The following is a 17,502-nucleotide window of genomic DNA, read 5'->3' on the forward strand; positions in this document are numbered from 1 at the left end:
GTGGCTTTTTGATCAGTGAATTAAAACAGGAGGAGAAAGGTAATTGAATGGTTTGAAGTGATGGATCGAACAGAGGAAAATGTCTGTTTGCCCTGCGAGATATTTCTGAAGTAATTATTCGATTGCTTAGACCACGTCACGCGCAGAAATGCCTGTTTGAATCCCTCGATCGAGAGAGATCTGAGCCGACAAAGCGGGGAAATCGGTGAGCGAATTTCACGGATATCTATCGCAGTGCGGTAAAACAAACAACGCCGCAGGAACATTCCCACGCTCTGGTCGTGACAAAATCCATTGTAGTGGAATTAATATTAATCTAGGTGCGTGCTGGATGTCGGCGCCGCTTGTATGCAGATAGGCGATTCAATATGCGTGCAACGGAAAGTTGGAGTAATTGCAGTAACGCTTCGGAGGGAAGGGCTGGGAACATTTGTCGGTTGTTAGAAGTGTAATCAAACGCTAATCGGATGGTGCGAAGGTGTAATTAAAGTAGGTATTGGAATATCAGAAATGTTTCAGCTAATGGATACCTACATTCCGTACCCTTGGGATTTTGATCACACTACTTTATAGAATTGAAGTACTGGACTATTAGACATAATTGCGTATTTTCGAGCTTTAGTTACTAATTACCTAATTCCTCGAATATTGGAGGCATAGAAACGTTTTACAGTAGGTTTACAGAGAAATAGTGAAGTCTAGTGCAAACCTAAACGGAAGATAGAAAAGTGGAAAACTCCTCCACTTCGCAGCGCGAATTCAGTGCGAGCAGAGATCCAAGTGCACTGCCAAACTGGGTAAACTGGTAATCATTAAATAGAAGAAAATTCCATTCTAGTAATAATAACTATTTAAAGTATTTAAACACTTCGAGAATATATATATATATACCTGAGTGCTCAGACTTTTAATTATCATTTCTAACCAGAGACCAATAGTAATTATTATTTTAAACATTTGGTCGGAAAAGATCGTTGAAAAAAGTTGATTTTTATTTAAATGGCAGGCAGGCTTCATTAAATCTTGCAGAAATTTTTCAAAAATGAAATGATTAAAAAATATTGATTTTTAACTGTTCTGGTTATGAATAACCATTATAAATAATTTTAAAAAAATTTATTACCATTTACCATTACCGATAGAGATGGGATCAAGTTCAATATGTACTCATGAATCCGAGTCAATTCCAATAGAAAAGTTTCACTTCATGGGATTCGAATACTACTCATAAGGGCTGGCGTTTCATTCTATATACTTCACAAGAACTTGGGTCATAGAAGCCGGTTTCGAACCTCAGAAAAAGTGCCGGAAGAGTTCGAGAATGTACTTCTAAGTTTTATCGAATCTCGTAAAAGTAGTATTCGAACCCTGGAAGACAAAAATCTACATAGCTGAGAATTGCCAATATCGTACCACTTAAGATATTTTTCGTAGTATTTCGTATTTGGTACTAGATTGAACGCAAGTTAATATTGGATATTGTAGCTTGATGTTTCAGGTATAGTTTTTAGTTAAAAGGTTCGAATCTATAAATAGTCAGAGTTCGATTATACTTGCAAGTACCGCTGACGTTTCTCAAAGTTCTTACAAAGAGTTCAAACCTTTCTCGTCAAGGTTCGAGTCTACTTGAAAGTAGTGTTTTTTTTCCCCGAAGTACTCGTGAACTGTTCGAAACTATACAGTCAGATTCGAACCTACTTCCAATATACTTGATCCCATCGCTAATTACCGATGATAGAAATTCTTTTTGGTTACTATTTAATATCCATTATCGACGAGGGAAATTCTTTTTGTTTACTAATGTCCATTATCGATGACGAGAATTTTATTTTGGTTGCTAATACTTCTACTATACCTTGCATCGTCATTCATTCCGCTTCCGAGAATGCTACCGGAGTATACAAAAACGGTAAACAAAGAGTCGCGTGTCGCGAGACTTAAGACCTCGAAAGATGACGATAGTCGAGGCAAATAACCAAAACAAAACTCCTATCATCGATAATGTTTACCGGCAACCAAAATAAAGTTTTCGTCGATAATACGCATTAATAACCAAAATCGTTCGAACAAAAATATTAATACTTGTACCATAACTTTTTTAATTTTTAAAAATCATACTAATAATAATAGGTTATTGACGGAAATAAATTCCACTTATACAACGAAAAATAAAGCGTTGACATCGTAGATACCCAATAACTAATAATTGCAAGTAATTAACTAGGTTGATCCTCTAAACGTGATCATAATTTTAGATTTAAGATTTCAAAATTTGGATTATAACAGCTATGGTCTCTATTTCTACCTTTCAAATCCATACAAAATATCCCAGCATGAACCCTTCTGTTATTCATCACCCTATCAGTCTTAACCTACTTAATCATTTACATACAGACATATCAATACAAACAATTAAAAAGAAAAGTATTCTCAAAGTTCAATTCAAGTGTTCGAATAGATCCAAGTAGAGGAACAGAGCGAAATAATAACAGTAGCTTCAAACCTATCGCAAGGTCGACCGAAACACGGTACCACCGCGATGAATGGGTTTCACGCATTTCCGCGGTGCGTTATTGCGCTGGTGATTTAATTAACGGCACAGGCGGAACACCGTAATCGAGCCGCAGCCAGTGCCGTTGCGCGAATCGCTTTCGTACTCACGCGCTCCGCGCGGCGGGCGCCGGCGCGCGCAAATTGAACCGAGGCGCGGGAGCTGCGCGCGCAGCTTTGCGGACAGTGGCGTGGAGGCTCGAGCTCTCGAGGGCTCGCCTGGCGCGCGGTTGAAATTCGTGGACGCCCGCGCGTTGCGCAATGAAAAAATAGTCTAGAGATGATGGAATTGAGCGATTCACGATGGTTTCCTGGCGAGCCGCGGTATTTTATACCAGAAATCGCCTGTTTGCCAAGCTGATGTATTCTACACTCGTTACAACGGAATTGCATGCTTCGATGCTCCGTGTAATAGAAGAAAGAAGAGGATTCCTCCTACGTCGAGGTCGTAAGAGTGACGGGGTGGGACTTAAAGAGAGTTACGAGAATGTGGCACGCTTGAATATAAACAGAGAAATTCTTTTCTAATGTCAATCTCCTCTAACTAGAATTCAATCTCTGAGACTTTGTTTTATAAATTTGTTTTCTAAGAGAAATTTAGAACATTTAGACATTTTCCATCCTCGAAGTGATGTAGTATACAAATCTGAAGGTCTATGGAAGATTGCGTGCTAAACAGACAGGAGAAACATTCAACCAATTAACACTAGAACCGTCGCACCGGTCATTTTTTACCGTTTTTAATTTTTGTGTCTCCATAATTTTCTTATTTCTGCAACTAAACTGTGACTTTTCCTTAAAGTAGGTACTCTTTTATACTGTTAAATAAAAAAATACAAAATAGTCTATTGCAATTAATACACTGTGTATCTATGTGAATACGATATAATGCTACTTTATATTAATAAATTTAAGCAAATATATACTTCCTTACATTATTTGAAAATCTGCTTCCGACACATCGTAGAGAATGGTTTTCTGCATCTCTGATTAAATTTTCATTCAAATCGTTGCAGCGGTTTTCGAGATTTTATGTTCACCATCAAACGGTACACCGGGTACACGTCTTTACGTTTTCACTCACAACTGTTATGTACATAGAGATATTTAGACTTTTCTTTTTTTGTATTAAAGCTCATAGAATAACGATTAAACCTAGAAAAAAACGTTCTTTCTACTGTTATTTATCATTTTACAATTTGCGTTTGAAAAAGGGCCTGTTTTAGGGCTATCGAGGGTAACCTATCCCCTTAAAGCATGCCTGCCACGCATTGCGACAAATAATTGGAACTTCCCAATTCTCAATCAAACATGCAAAACAATTATCCGGAATTCGAATCTACCACACCTCAATCTTCCACTTCCAAAAATACAATCCCTTCCCCCTATCATCCACGTCTCCTTACCATTACCACACAATTCCTTGCAACAATGTGCGATAACCTCTGCCGGTGGTACCACGTTGTATGTACTCAAGCGGGAACCCAGCTGAATGCCCTTTGATTGTACTAATTTAAATTTTTCAGGCCAACGCGGCCCCGTACGCAAAAGGCGTCGAAGAACCTTTTGTGCGCCGGCTGCTAAGCAACTATCATCAATTATCCGCGGACACAAGCCGCGCACCGCGCACAGGCTGTGGCAGATCCCGCTCGCGAGGAGCCTCGGCTCTTTCCTATCCTTCGCTGGAGCGTTCACCTTCGCGAGGGAACGCTCGCGAGAGGAGCAGAGCCAGACGGAGCGGCGAGGGCCGGCGGGCACCGCCGCGAATACGAAACGATTCAAGACAATGCCCATTCCTGCCGTGAAATTGGCTTAATTGCGATTAAAGTTTTTGCCTAGCACGCCGGAAGTCCCTCTACACGGCTGCGGTTTCACCGCGACGCTTGTCGCCGCGGAACAAAGGCCCCGCTGGATACACGGGGCGACACTTCCAGATACGTATCGTCCGTGGAAACTGTAAAGCTACGTGTACACTGGGGCACACGTTCCGAGTGAGGTATCACTCGCTGTAGAGGAGTTTCTACGTGTTTGACAGATTCTGTGGGAAAAATGGTATCCGTGAAAATTTTTAGGGTATATCTGTCTGTGATCGAGTATCATTATTGATATGTATATTGGAAATATTGTTGTGGCAACGGAATGAGGATTTAGAGAACGATTGATGACGGTTTAATGTTTATAGAGGTGTGTGTCGCAAGATTTACTGTACAATTCTTAAATCAGTAATTAGAGGAATCGAATTTTCCAAAGTAAGTCCTGGGATAATATTTTTAGAAGTATGATTATGTGGTTTAAGTGCCAGTCTGTGGTGCACCCAAATGGGGAGGGGCCGAGAGGCTCTGGCACCACCCAAAGAAAAAGGAAAACGAAGATTAATGTAACCACGACTGAAGTATGTAATACATAGAGCTTTGTAGAAAGAAAAAAAATGGATTTTATTCTTTCAATAAATTTTTATAATCACGTAGTGAATTTTATTGAATTTGCATTGAAAATATTTGTATCCATTGAACTCGACTTCCTGCAAGATTAAATCCTGAGTACGCTAATGATGCAATTAGACACCAAAATACAGAATGTAAGATCTCAGTTTTACCAAAAAAAACACAGATAGCAATATCTTAGCACGCCTTCCTCGGTGGACTAAAATTTGCAGAAGATGTGCCAGTAACTTGTTGCGAATCTATTACAGTAGAAGTCGAACATGTGCTCTAGTGTGTACGTAGCTTAACCCAGTCATACCGAAATTTCGCTCCGTTTCACCGACAGCGGATTGAATGGTTCAAACGCGGCAGCTGACGCGTTACACGCGCCCTCATTGTGCTACCGTAATCGCGGACTTGATCGTGTTGATGGCTTTGAGGTGGAACGATCCCACATCGCGAGGGAATTTTACTTAGGGGAAGGTTGAAGCTAGACTGCCAAACGATGAGTGTTCTTTGTGAAAGTTTTTTGAAGAAAGAAAATAAGGAAAGGAAACAATATGTCTACCGAAATCCTGGAACTCAACGACTGTTCACATCAAACTTGTTAACCTTTTACGCTCCAAATCATTCGGCCATTAATCGAATTGAAATTTGTTCCTCAGGGTTGAATTTATAAGATACGAAAATTTGGAGTACAAGCGGATATAGTAGGTACTGTGATTTTGAAATTAATGCATTGTGTAATTCTATGAATCACAAATTCCTTCACTTTTGTAACTTATACATTATAAGTTTAGTTGTTATAAGTTATCACTTATAACTTACAAGTTTAGGTGCTATAAGTTATCAGTTATAAGTTTAGGAGTTATAAATCATAAGTTATAAGTTTAGGTGTTATAACTTATAAGTTATAAATTTAGGTGTTATAATTTATAAGTCATAAGTTTAGGTGATACAATTTATCACTTATAACTTACAAGTTTAGGTGCTATAAGTTATCAGTTATAAGTTTAGGAGTTATAAATCATAAGTTATAGCTTTAGGTGTTATAAGTTATCACTTATTAACTTACAACTTTAGGTGCTATAAGTAATCAGTTATAAGTTTAGGAGTTATAAATCATAAGTTATAAGTTTAGGTGTAATAACTTATAAGTTATAAATTCAGGTGTTATAATTTACAAGTTATAAGTTTAGGTGTTATAAGTTATCACTTACAACTTACAAGTTTAGGTGCTATAAGTTATCAGTTATAAGTTGAGGAGTTATAAATCATAAGTTATAAGTTTAGGTGTTATAACTTATAAGTTATAAATTTAGGTATTATAATTTATAAGTTATAAGTTTAGGTGTTATAAGTTATAAGTGCAGGTGTTATAATTTATAACTTATAAAACCCAAACGTGTAAGTTATAACTTATAATTCGTAAGTTTACATCTCAAAACTTATAACTTACACCTTGAAAGCTATAACATTCCCACTACGTAATACCCATTTAATCTATGCCGAGCCCAAGGGGCACACTCCAATCGCAAAGGGTCAAAGGCGCCAACGGAACTGGAGTCCCGCGACAGAGGAAAAGCTTCGCAGGAAGGGGAAGGGCGCGCGCCTCGTTTTTTCGCCGGAATTTGCATAGCACCTTTCTCTAGCCCGCACGAACGGGGCAACTCGGCCGTCTGAGAGAGGCGAGCACGATTAATTAGCGGCGAAAGTAAGTGAAATTGCGCGCGGCGGCGGAGCATCCCCGTGCAACTGGAATCGAAGCATCCTGCCGTTGTTGTTCGCCGACATTTAGCCGACTCCGCGCCGAGAGCACAACGAAATGCTCGGCTGGTTTGTTTTTTCCTTTCTCGGTTAATCATAATCGTGTCCATGTAGGCCACGAGAAAAACGAAACGAGTCCGCGACTTTTAGCTCGCATTCCTTGCTCTATTTCACCGTCTTCGTTCCCAGATTGAACAAGCCACCTCGCCTCATTGTGACTCGACTAAGCAGCAGCCAGCATCATCAGCGGCGGCTCGCTAATGCGATGTAAATGTCTTCCACCGGCTTTTTTCTCTGCCCATTCTCGTCTCCAGTCTACCGCGAGGAACAATGACTGGTAGCGGTGACTAGACGGAAACGCTTTTCGGTTGTAAATCAAGATATCTAGCTGGAATGACGCGGAGCACCAAATCCCGTGGAACAGGAACCGGGGCAAATATGTGCACACGCGTATCGCGAGGCTGTTAAACTGTGCTATGGTACCCATCGTTGTTACAGGAAAGAATTAAATTTTTCAGCGGTGAAAAATGTGAAAATAGTTTGTACAAAATTTTCCTGACGAAGGGCAACCTTAGAATGCTTGTGGAAATGGATGATGTAATTACGAGAATTGGTGAAGAAAATTTCAATGGGGTTCTTTGAAAGGAAGAGGGAGAAGTCTATTTAAAAATATGATTACATCGATCTGACAAAGTCTCTTGCTCCCTTTGTTTCGAATTCAATTATGAATTAAATAAGGGAAAAAATATTTTTTATTTTATAGTGCCTTTTAATTTTGTTGAAGTGGGTTTTAATTTTTTTTTAGTTTTTACTCTTTAGTTATTTAAGTTATATAACTGTATTTATTTAAAAAGATATGGGTGGGCCTACAAAATGAGCTGCCCCCAACGTTTTTTATTTATTTCTTTATTTTACTTCGCTGTTTTTTTTAATATATTGTATACTTTTACAATTTATGTGTCAATATATTGACGCAACATACTGAGGAGATGTGCGCGCACGTACATAAAATAATAATTAGATGACAATAGCTTTTTATTGACCAGTACTGGCAAAGTATTGTGCCAATATTGATGCAGTATAGGATGCGACCACCGGGGCATCAAACTTATAACTCATAACTTAAAACTTATAACACCTAGACTTATCAGTCATAACTTACAACACCTAAACTTGTAACTTACAACTTGAAACACCTAAACTTATAAGTCATAACTTACAACACCTAAACTTGTAACTTACAACTTGAAACACCTAAACTTATAAGTCATAACTTACAACACCTAAACTTGTAACTTACAACTTGAAACACCTAAACTTATAAGTCATAACTTACAACACCTAAACTTGTAACTTACAACTTGAAACACCTAAACTTATAAGTCATAACTTGCAACACCTAAACTTGTAACTTACAACTTGAAACACCTAAACTTATAAGTCATAACTTACAACACCTAAACTTGTAACTTACAACTTGAAACACCTAAACTTATAAGTCATAACTTACAACACCTAAACTTGTAACTTACAACTTGAAACACCTAAACTTATAAGTCATAACTTGCAACACCTAAACTTGTAACTTACAACTTGAAACACCTAAACTTATAAGTCATAACTTACAACACCTCAACTTGTAACTTACAACTTGAAACACCTAAACTTATACCTTACAACATGAAGCATAAAAAAGTACACACGGGTCGAATCCATAACCTCCTTTTTGAAGTCGGTTAAAAATATCAATCGTAATGGAATCACCTCATAATAAACTTGTGAAAATTTCAGAACTACGCAAAAAAAAATATAACAACATAAAATGGACTTTCGTTAATTTATCCAAGGCGCCACGAGGCTGCTGTACAGGTAGAAACAGCATTTTCTTTTAAGAATAGCGTGCTATTTTCTGCCATAATGTTTTCGTAACAGCCAGCAGCTAATTAAGACGACAAACAGCCCGAAATGAGTATGCAAATGCATCCGTGGATAGAATGCAAGGCTCGTTCGTTCAACTGCAAGACTCATCTCACATGGCTGATCCGATTTGCAACGGCCATGAACGTTAACAATAGCGATTAAAGAGCCATCGATCAATCTGTCCGCCTACATTCGTTCAAAGGGAACATTCTTCTCGGCCGTTTCCACTTTCGATTCAAGCGCGCCCGATAATGGAACAAATTATTGCAGATAGACGAGCGAGTATCATCGCCGGCGATACAGCGTCGGGGCAATTAAATTAACAGCGGGACGAAACAATTAAACGAACGGGCAAAATGATCTTCCTCCCTCGGCCTCGGCTACCGGAACGATAGGCAGCCCGCAGAATATTGCGCTACGACGTCAGCGGGAGAAAACGCTGCGCTAATCAGAAGCGCGATAACGTCGTGTTTGAATTGCAGCAACATTTGTCACTATCCCTCCGCCCTCGACAACAATGGATAAGACGGAGGCTTCGAACCCACGAAAGTGCTACCGGCATTGTGCTGCCTTTGTCACTTTCTCTCCACTCCGAACTTATCGTTAATTGATTTTGACTGGAAGAATTTATGCGTGGTGTGGCATCAAGAGAGTGTGTGTGACAAAAATAATTGCTTGCTTGTGGGTAAAGTTTGTTGATCCTCGGATTGGAAGTGTCTGTTATTATTTTATTACATTGTGCGCTTGACTGAGTAAAAGATCAGATGACGCAAATAAGTAATATATATTTCCACGCAAGCAGAAGATAGAAAAGTGGAAAAGTAGAAAAGTTGGCTGTAAGTCTTCACAGAAGTGCCCATCTTCGGGGTGAGGAGTAAATAGCTTCACCTACTTTTCTATCTTCTGTTCAGGCATTCACGTTGGATACCTACTAAATTTCATCAAAATCGGTTAACGTTGCTCCGAGCTACAAACGTTTAAAGATCGCAGAATAAGGTCGAAAATCGCTGATTTCGGGAATTTTCAATCGACCTTTACTATTCTTTTCGCTATTCCAACCAAATACATTTTTTTCAAAACGACGAAACGCGTCAGTTAGCAAACTAATCCTTCTAGCTTCTAAAAAAACTCAAGTCGTTTGGACCGATTCTAAAAAAGTTATGCGATTTTAAAAAGTGTCCGAATATTAATGCGAGTCACTGTAGGTACATACTTCTTCAATGAATAAAACTACTCTAAACATGTACTACTTAATCTGGTGCAAACTGCGAAACAGCAAAGAAAGGGAATATACCCTATGTAATACCTCGGATCGCTAAATGGTAAAGTCCTACTATGAAGTTCCCATTAAACCCACCTGTAAAGTTACTTCCACCACTCATCCTCAAAATCTCATTCCTCCCCTCCATTGCTCGCAACCGCGTATACCTACATTTCACCAGGCCCAATACACGACCAACATCTATGAATAATCTCCAGTACCAAAGACGATTGCACCGAACACCTCCGCACTGCCTCGCATCTGGTTCGTCGATTGCGTTTTCCGCCGCGTCCTCCCGCCGCGAAGGGCGGAATATTGTCAGCGCCGGGGTCGCCAATCGTTACCGGACGATAACGGCCACGGTCCTCGCGCGGCGGTTGTCTCCGTCGAAACGGTGAAACGTACGACGGAGAAAATCGAAATAGATCAGCGGCACGCCCACGCGGACGATGTCTCCCCGGAGTTGGGGCCGCTCGTAAGCACGATAAAACCGGGAAACGGTTCGCGCCGGAACAACCGCGATCAGGAGGTGGTGGTGCGCGGCAGAGGAGGACAGATAGCGAGATACACGCGAGAGGAGGGAGGGTGGCCCGGCCGTATTTATCACTCGAAGATCCCGAAGAGCGCACAATGCAACGCGCCAAAGAGAGAGAGAGGGAGGGAGAAAGGGGAAGAGAGGGAGAGTCGAGCGAGTTCAGCCATGGAACGAGACGCGATGTAGTGCAGGTAGATTTATGGATGGCGCGAGGGAAGGGAGGGGCAGAGAGAGAGAGAGAGAGAGAGAAAGAGAGAGAAAGGGCCGAGGGAGGGAGCTTGTTTGTGTCGCAGGTCAGCCGCGGTTCACGGTCACGGGGACCAACCGCCGGACTAACCTAACGTAACCTAACTCGGCGACCGCAAACTGAATTGCATCCCCTCCGCCCCCGCCGCTAGTCAGCCTGTTTCTGACCGCCTATCGCTCCTTTCTTCCCGACTCTGCCCTCGCCAGTCTCCCCAGAGGGAGCCAGAGCTCGCCTTACCCTCCTGGCCGAACGTGCTTTCTGCCCCCTCGCCCCCACCGCCGGCGCGCTTAATTTATTAAGATGGTCAGCCCCGCGGGCCAGCGACCTCGGACTCTACTATAGCGCCAGCCCCTCCCCCGCCATTTTTTTCTACATCGATAATTACACCGCGGGATGCGACGGTCTGTCTCGCCGCGAACTTCTCGGAAACGGAGCATCGAATATTCTTGAGAAGCTGGCAGCTCTGCTGGATTCGTGGACTTTTGTAGTGTTCTTTAGAAGCTCTGGGAGAGAGAACGTGAACCACGTGAGTATGAAAGTGGTGTGAGTGAAATATATAAAGAAATTGAATTTGTCACTTATTTTGCAGGGCTTGAAACTGTTAGTATAGAGATTTCGGTTCTTGAAAGAGTTATGAAGAACCTTTATTCGGAATAACCGTTACAAAGAACCTAAATATCAGACTATATAAGTGTAAGTTACGGTTCCTATATAGCTCTATAACTGTTATTTTTTTGGGTTCTATAACTTTTATTTTTTAGGTTCTATAACTTTTATTTTTTAGGTTCTGTATAAGTTACAAAGCGGTTACAGAACCGATTCTTGTAACGATTGTACAGAATTTTACAGTAAATGAAATCACAACATATTACAACAATACAGCTTTGTAATTTATATAGAACCTAAAAAATAAAAGTTATAGAACCTAAAAAATAAAAGTTATAGAACCTAAAAAATAAAAGTTATAGAACCTAAAAAATAAAAGTTATAAAGCTATATAGGAACCGTAACTTATACTTATATAGTCTGATATTTAGGTTCTTTATAACGGTTATTCCGAATAAAGGTTCTTCATAACTCTTTCAGTCAGAACCTTTATATAACAGTTTGAAACAGTTATTTTCGAAACCTATTCCAGCCCTGTTATTTTGTAATGCAAGGTGATGTAACACGAGGTAAGCGATGAATTCAATTTTTACATTTTTGTCTTACACCACTTCGATAATCACCGCCACATTTATCACGCTGCAAGTTGTAAGTGGGAGGGAGGATTCGATGAAGCAAAGTTGAAGAAGTTTTGTAATAGGAATTTGAGGAAAGAGGGAGATATTTAACTAGCAGATGTCAGGAATTGAGAAAAGGAGGGTTTGTGGCGCCTACGCAAGTATTCAAGGGTAACAATACATAACTGGGAGCGTGGATTTGAATAGGACTCGCATAAGTACTTCTTGTTTTGTCAGAGGATCGCGTGTTGCAGAGAAACATAGGATAACACCAATTTTCCACACCGCTGGCGCCCTTTTCTATCATCCTACCGTTCCGAGGTGGAATTTAATCCAAAGCTTCACCCACAGGTACCACGGAACAAAGGGTTACTGACTTTCATCTCGCGCATTGAACGGCCCAGTACTTAACCTGCACCCCCACCCTCCATTACCTGGGAATAAAACAGCCGTTTGCATAACCGCTGGACGGATCGTCCACCGGACGGATCAAAGTAATCCAATCCGACACATCGTAAATTGCATCGCGCCCTTCCTCCTCAGTATATTTCCCTTCCGTTGTACGAAATTTATTAGCAGGGTGTGCCACTAGGTACACACACACCGCCATCGGAGAACCTCTTTTCCTTGATTGATTAAACACGCCTGGGGAACCCCGCCGGCGTCCTGCTCGCCGTGAACGACCGACTCATTCAACGGGAAAATTTAATAACAGGATCTATCGACAAATTAGACGCGATAGTCGTCAACGGTGAATCGATGGTTAGTACACAGTCGCATCGGAAAGTAAGTTGACACTTTAAAATCGCATAACTTTTTTAAAATTGAACCAATCGACTTGAGTTTTTTTTTAGAAGCTAGCGGAATTAGTTTTCTAGAAGACGTGTTTCGTCGTTTTGACAAAAATTACAACTGGTTGGAATAGCGATGAAAATAGTGAAGGTCGTTTTTTTTCAAATTTTTTTCTGAGCCTGTAATAAAAATTCAAAAAAACCCGTTTGTAGATTGAAGTAAGTTGTATATATGCTGAAAATTTCATCTAAATCGGTTAACGTTGCTCCGAGCTACACACGTTTAAAGATCGCAGAATAAGGGTGAAAATCGCTGATTTCGGGAATTTCGCGATTTTCGAGCGCTACGCGATTATGGAATTGACCGAAAAGGAGCGGTTCCCCATTGATGAATAACGATGGCGAAAATGCCGTGGCTCAATGGGGAATCAATGAACCGTGCACGACGCATATCGATCACGATATTTACATCCGTCCAAATCGACATTGATACCGGTACGAAACGGTAGGAAAGAAGTGGTACGCGAGCCAGCACGGCAATTATCCAATTACCATGCTCGCGTTTGCTTCCGTCGCAGTCTAATAGTTGCACCGTTTGCTGAAACGGATACGTTGGAACGCAGCGGACTTCGATGCAGGAGAATTGGGTTACTTTTATATCGAATAACGAGTAAAGCTTGAGGACTTGGCCCTGGATATTATTTATAATTATACGTGAAGGGTTAAATTAAATTTCAATAGGAAAATAATTAAAATTTACCCGAGCAATACCCAATTCTGCCTTCAAGATCTGAACACGAATTTCATTGAACATCAACTTGAAAATCATTTAAATACCCTGAATTCCAATTCGACCATAAAACATCCCCCAATACTGCAGATTGAAAAATGGCAATATGGTGTTCAAAACTCTGACTCCCATTATGGATCTCAATTTATTAATTTCTGCTAATGACAAAACCCTCCCAGAATCTCCACAATCTTCATTACGAACACGGTTTTCTAACCGACTCGTTGCATAATGTTTATTCAAAGGCTGCCACAATTACGGCGGCTGTTTCGCGCGAACTTCACCAGCAAAATTCCGACCTTGAGTGTCACGGTGCAACCGGCACGTTTACCTGTACCCGGGGTATAGTGCCTCGCCGAGAAATAGTGACTAAACCGAGCCCCACTGAAGTATGCAATGGATGCCATTTATACAAGCTGCTAAATGTGTCCTTTACTATTTGTTACAGGACTCTATTTATTTGGTCACGTGTTTACTATAAACCAGTAATTCCCAACCGGTGAGTCGCAAAGTGTTTTCGGGGGTGGGGGGAGCAACGATTTTTTTTTTTTTTTTTAATATTATTAAGTCAGAATTAGATTCTGAAATACCTATTTCTAAGGTGTTCTCTTTAACTTATGTAGAGGTGGGGGTTTGCAAATTATTTAAATATTATAAAACACTGGTATAAACTTCCTTTTAGTACACAAGCGACATGCTTTTTACACTAAACTATTTAAGAAGAGAAGAAACCTATATTTTCAGCTCGAAATGTTGATGTAATTTTTCCTCTAAAAATAAATACCAATCTCTTGAAATACTACTTGTACTGACTATTAAGAAAGGTTCCTTGACTATGTGTACGTACACGAAGCGAATACATAGATTGTCCACGAATTCCAGTTTATAATATTTGCCCGGTTACAAGCGTACCTAACCTCGGCAAAAGTCATAAAATGGACCTTCTCCAATTTTTTTCTTTACACCTATTCTGTAGGATTAAGCATTTGTCTGCTTTGGTATATCTCTAGGACCTCAAACAACTGATACCCTGCACGTATGATACATACATTTAATACATCCCTGCTTTTACCACGCCACTATATCCCGCTGGAAACTCGTCTGGGGCAATGGTTTTTGCCCCATTCGACTGTTGCATTTGCATCGCGAGCGACCGCACGCACGCCCGCGCGCGTCAACTCAACTGCACGCGTACGGCGCCAAATTACGAAGCATGGCTACGTGAACCACTTACCGGCAGATTCCTGATGCCCAGCCGCACCTTCGAGTATTTCTTCATGAAGACCCGCCACAGCACGTAAGCCATCACGATTATCCGTGTTTCCGTTCCTCCACTGGTCGCTGCACAGTTTTCCTCCACTTCGTAACTCTTCCCTCGCGACAACATCCGCGTCCTAACCGTCAGCGTTCCGAGTCGCGCTCGTCCGTGGCACCGGGGCCGTTCGATTATCGAAATACCTCCGCATCTCGATCCAGTGCAACGGACGCGTCAGCACACTTCACGGCAAAAAAATCTCTATCGAGTTTACGCTCTACGACTGTCTCCCGCGCGAACCTAACCAATCACCGTTCGACTGTCAATTCTCACTGTGCACATGGTGTTCGCTGATGGCGAGCCGAGGGACAAGATCGTCGAGTAACAGAAACAGCAACACTCGTCTCGCTTGCGTTACGTGGCGGAAACAAGGCGCCTCGGTTCGCATACAAATCGAACCGACGAACTTCATACCGCACCGATTCCCGATGCTGCAAGGTTAGTTACCACTTCGCTCACTTCGACGAAAATAGTAATATGCTTCTCCGCGATCCACTGTTTTTTTTCTGAGCTCTCGTAGTGTCGCACTTGAACGCGGCAGTGTCGCGGCAGCTTCCGACAACACCAGGCACTTATGTTCGCGCACAACGACACGCGGAGTGAATGAATACGATCCGTGCATTAACACGGGAAGATAAAGTGTCCGATGCCGATGATCCTCGAATAGCCGTGATTCGATCTCTTGCATAATTCATTATAATGTCCCGGCAGTAATTGCGCCCCGCCATGCACGCCACCGATACTACCGACGCGCGCGGTATAACTGATAAACATCGGGGCTCCGCTGCTGGCTGGTTCGATCAATCGAAATCGCCGGCCGTGCACACAGACGGAACTTGCAGCCTCGCGGCCGACAGGAACAAAAAGCCCAGCGGCGGCGCGATCACGTGTCGGTCGGCAAACTTCACCTTGAAGCGGCCCGTTTTTGCGAAAGTGTCGCGCGTGCTTCCTCCGCTGGCGGAAACGATTCGAGTGCACCGGGCGCTGGGAGAAATGCCGTCAGACCAGAATCGAACGCGACTGTCATGATTTAATCGACCGAGGAACCTGACTTTTTGTCGCGCGGCTGAACGACGGTTTCGAAAGAACGGTCGGGCGAAAAGGATCGCATTAATCGCGGGGAGTGCACGCCGATGTGGCGCGGTGGACAGTGACGGAGGAATATCGATGAGCACCGAACGTTCGTCTGGATCATGTAAATATTTCGACTGCCTGCGCGGAATGCACGAGGATTTTCAACGAACGAAGCGCGTCGCAACACCCGTACGCCTGACGGCACTCGCTGCCGAGATATAACTGACACGACACACGCAACTGCCTACTCTCGCGCTCGAACCCGTGGAACGATGAAACGGAACGTCCGGAACGCCGGAACTGCGGAACGATATATACCTGGATCGCGTTTCAGCGCGAGTTTAGGTGTGCCCGGCCGCCCCACGTCGGCGTTAAATGAGAATGAAGGGTGCGCGCTAAACCCTACCTCCTTAAACTCTTTGGTTCGATGAACTCTGCTATCTTGATGCATTTTCAAATTCACGATACGCGGTCGCGGCGATCAAGCAGAGAATTTCAGCTTTCTTTTCTGTCGGCTTGTTGGACTGCTAAGGGGAATGAATTTAAGAGGAACGTTAGTGGTGCTGTAGATAATAGTAGGGAGTAGTTTAGATTATCTTTAGGGGATTATCTTTCACGAAATAATATAGGCGCATAGAGTATCTCTAATATCGTTTAGGTGTGGAAAGCGTACAGTGTGTGTATACATAAATGTAATGGCACAGCTTTCACGCATGAAGTGACATAGTTTGAGGTATTTTTAAGTAATGAAGCCTGCCGTGAAATTCATCGTGGCCTTGAAACTTAAATTCTACAATTTCTCTCCTTTCACCTCCCGGTCCAATGGAATTCGAATAAATAAAGAATCCTATTTTGCAATTTACGTAAGGAAGCACTGTACTCCCACGCGAGTCTATAATAATCCGCTTATATTGTCTTCTGCGCCGAGCTTCTTTTTATTAGTCCGAATATAGCCTCTGCAACGTGAAATTTGTTTTTATACTCAGTGCTGTGCTGGGATAGAGGTCAATGTTTCTTACGAATCGATCTTTGCTCCTCAGTTTAATGGACGTGACTGGAGGGGGGCGGGGGAGGACGAGAAAAAGCATCGTTTAAAGAGCAATATAACGCCGCGATCGTAACGAAGGAGGAAAGGGTTAAAGCGAAGCAGCGTGTCTCATGGCGCAGCCAAAACAAACAGAGCTAAACAAGCGGAAGGCTCGATGCCCCCGCCACACGTGCCCCCTCTTGTTTACATTTGCTTGTATTCGCTCGAATAACTAGCTGCTCGACTTCCATTTCGCTGCCGCATTGTATTATCGTCTGCACACGGGGTGTTCGGAAATTTAGAGCGTAAACTTTGCATGGGTGTAATGTGCAAAGTGAACGAGAAAATGGCGGTGAACGGGGGATCTGAGAACCGATCTTTTTCGAGTTATAAAGTAGATCTTTTATAACAAAATTTTGACGCTGAACTTCGAGGTCAAGGTTAATTTTGCGGAATATATTTTTAGCAGATCTCCACCGATTCAGAGGTATGGAATATAATTTTTTTACACCCTGTATAATCGCATAAAATACTAAATACTGACAAGGAGTAAAGGGAAAACGTGTTTCAAAGTACAAT

At 41.9% G+C, this 17,502-nt stretch overlaps 1 protein-coding gene across 2 annotated transcripts in view; it reads right to left on the minus strand.

Moving 5' to 3' along the window:
- LOC143374237 (puratrophin-1) overlaps nt 1-16,113 on the minus strand; it is a 464,976-nt gene extending 448,863 nt beyond the window's left edge. For both annotated transcript variants that reach the window (XM_076822217.1, XM_076822208.1), the window contains exon 1: nt 14,742-16,113. In XM_076822217.1, the coding sequence (XP_076678332.1) occupies nt 14,742-14,894 (153 nt within the window). In that variant the 5' untranslated portion in view covers nt 14,895-16,113. The remainder of the gene's footprint in view (nt 1-14,741) is intronic.
- Nucleotides 16,114-17,502: the final 1,389 nt, after the last annotated feature.

The sequence above is a fragment of the Andrena cerasifolii genome, chromosome 1 (assembly GCF_050908995.1).
Source record: "Andrena cerasifolii isolate SP2316 chromosome 1, iyAndCera1_principal, whole genome shotgun sequence".
Classification (NCBI taxonomy): Eukaryota; Metazoa; Arthropoda; class Insecta; order Hymenoptera; family Andrenidae; genus Andrena; species Andrena cerasifolii.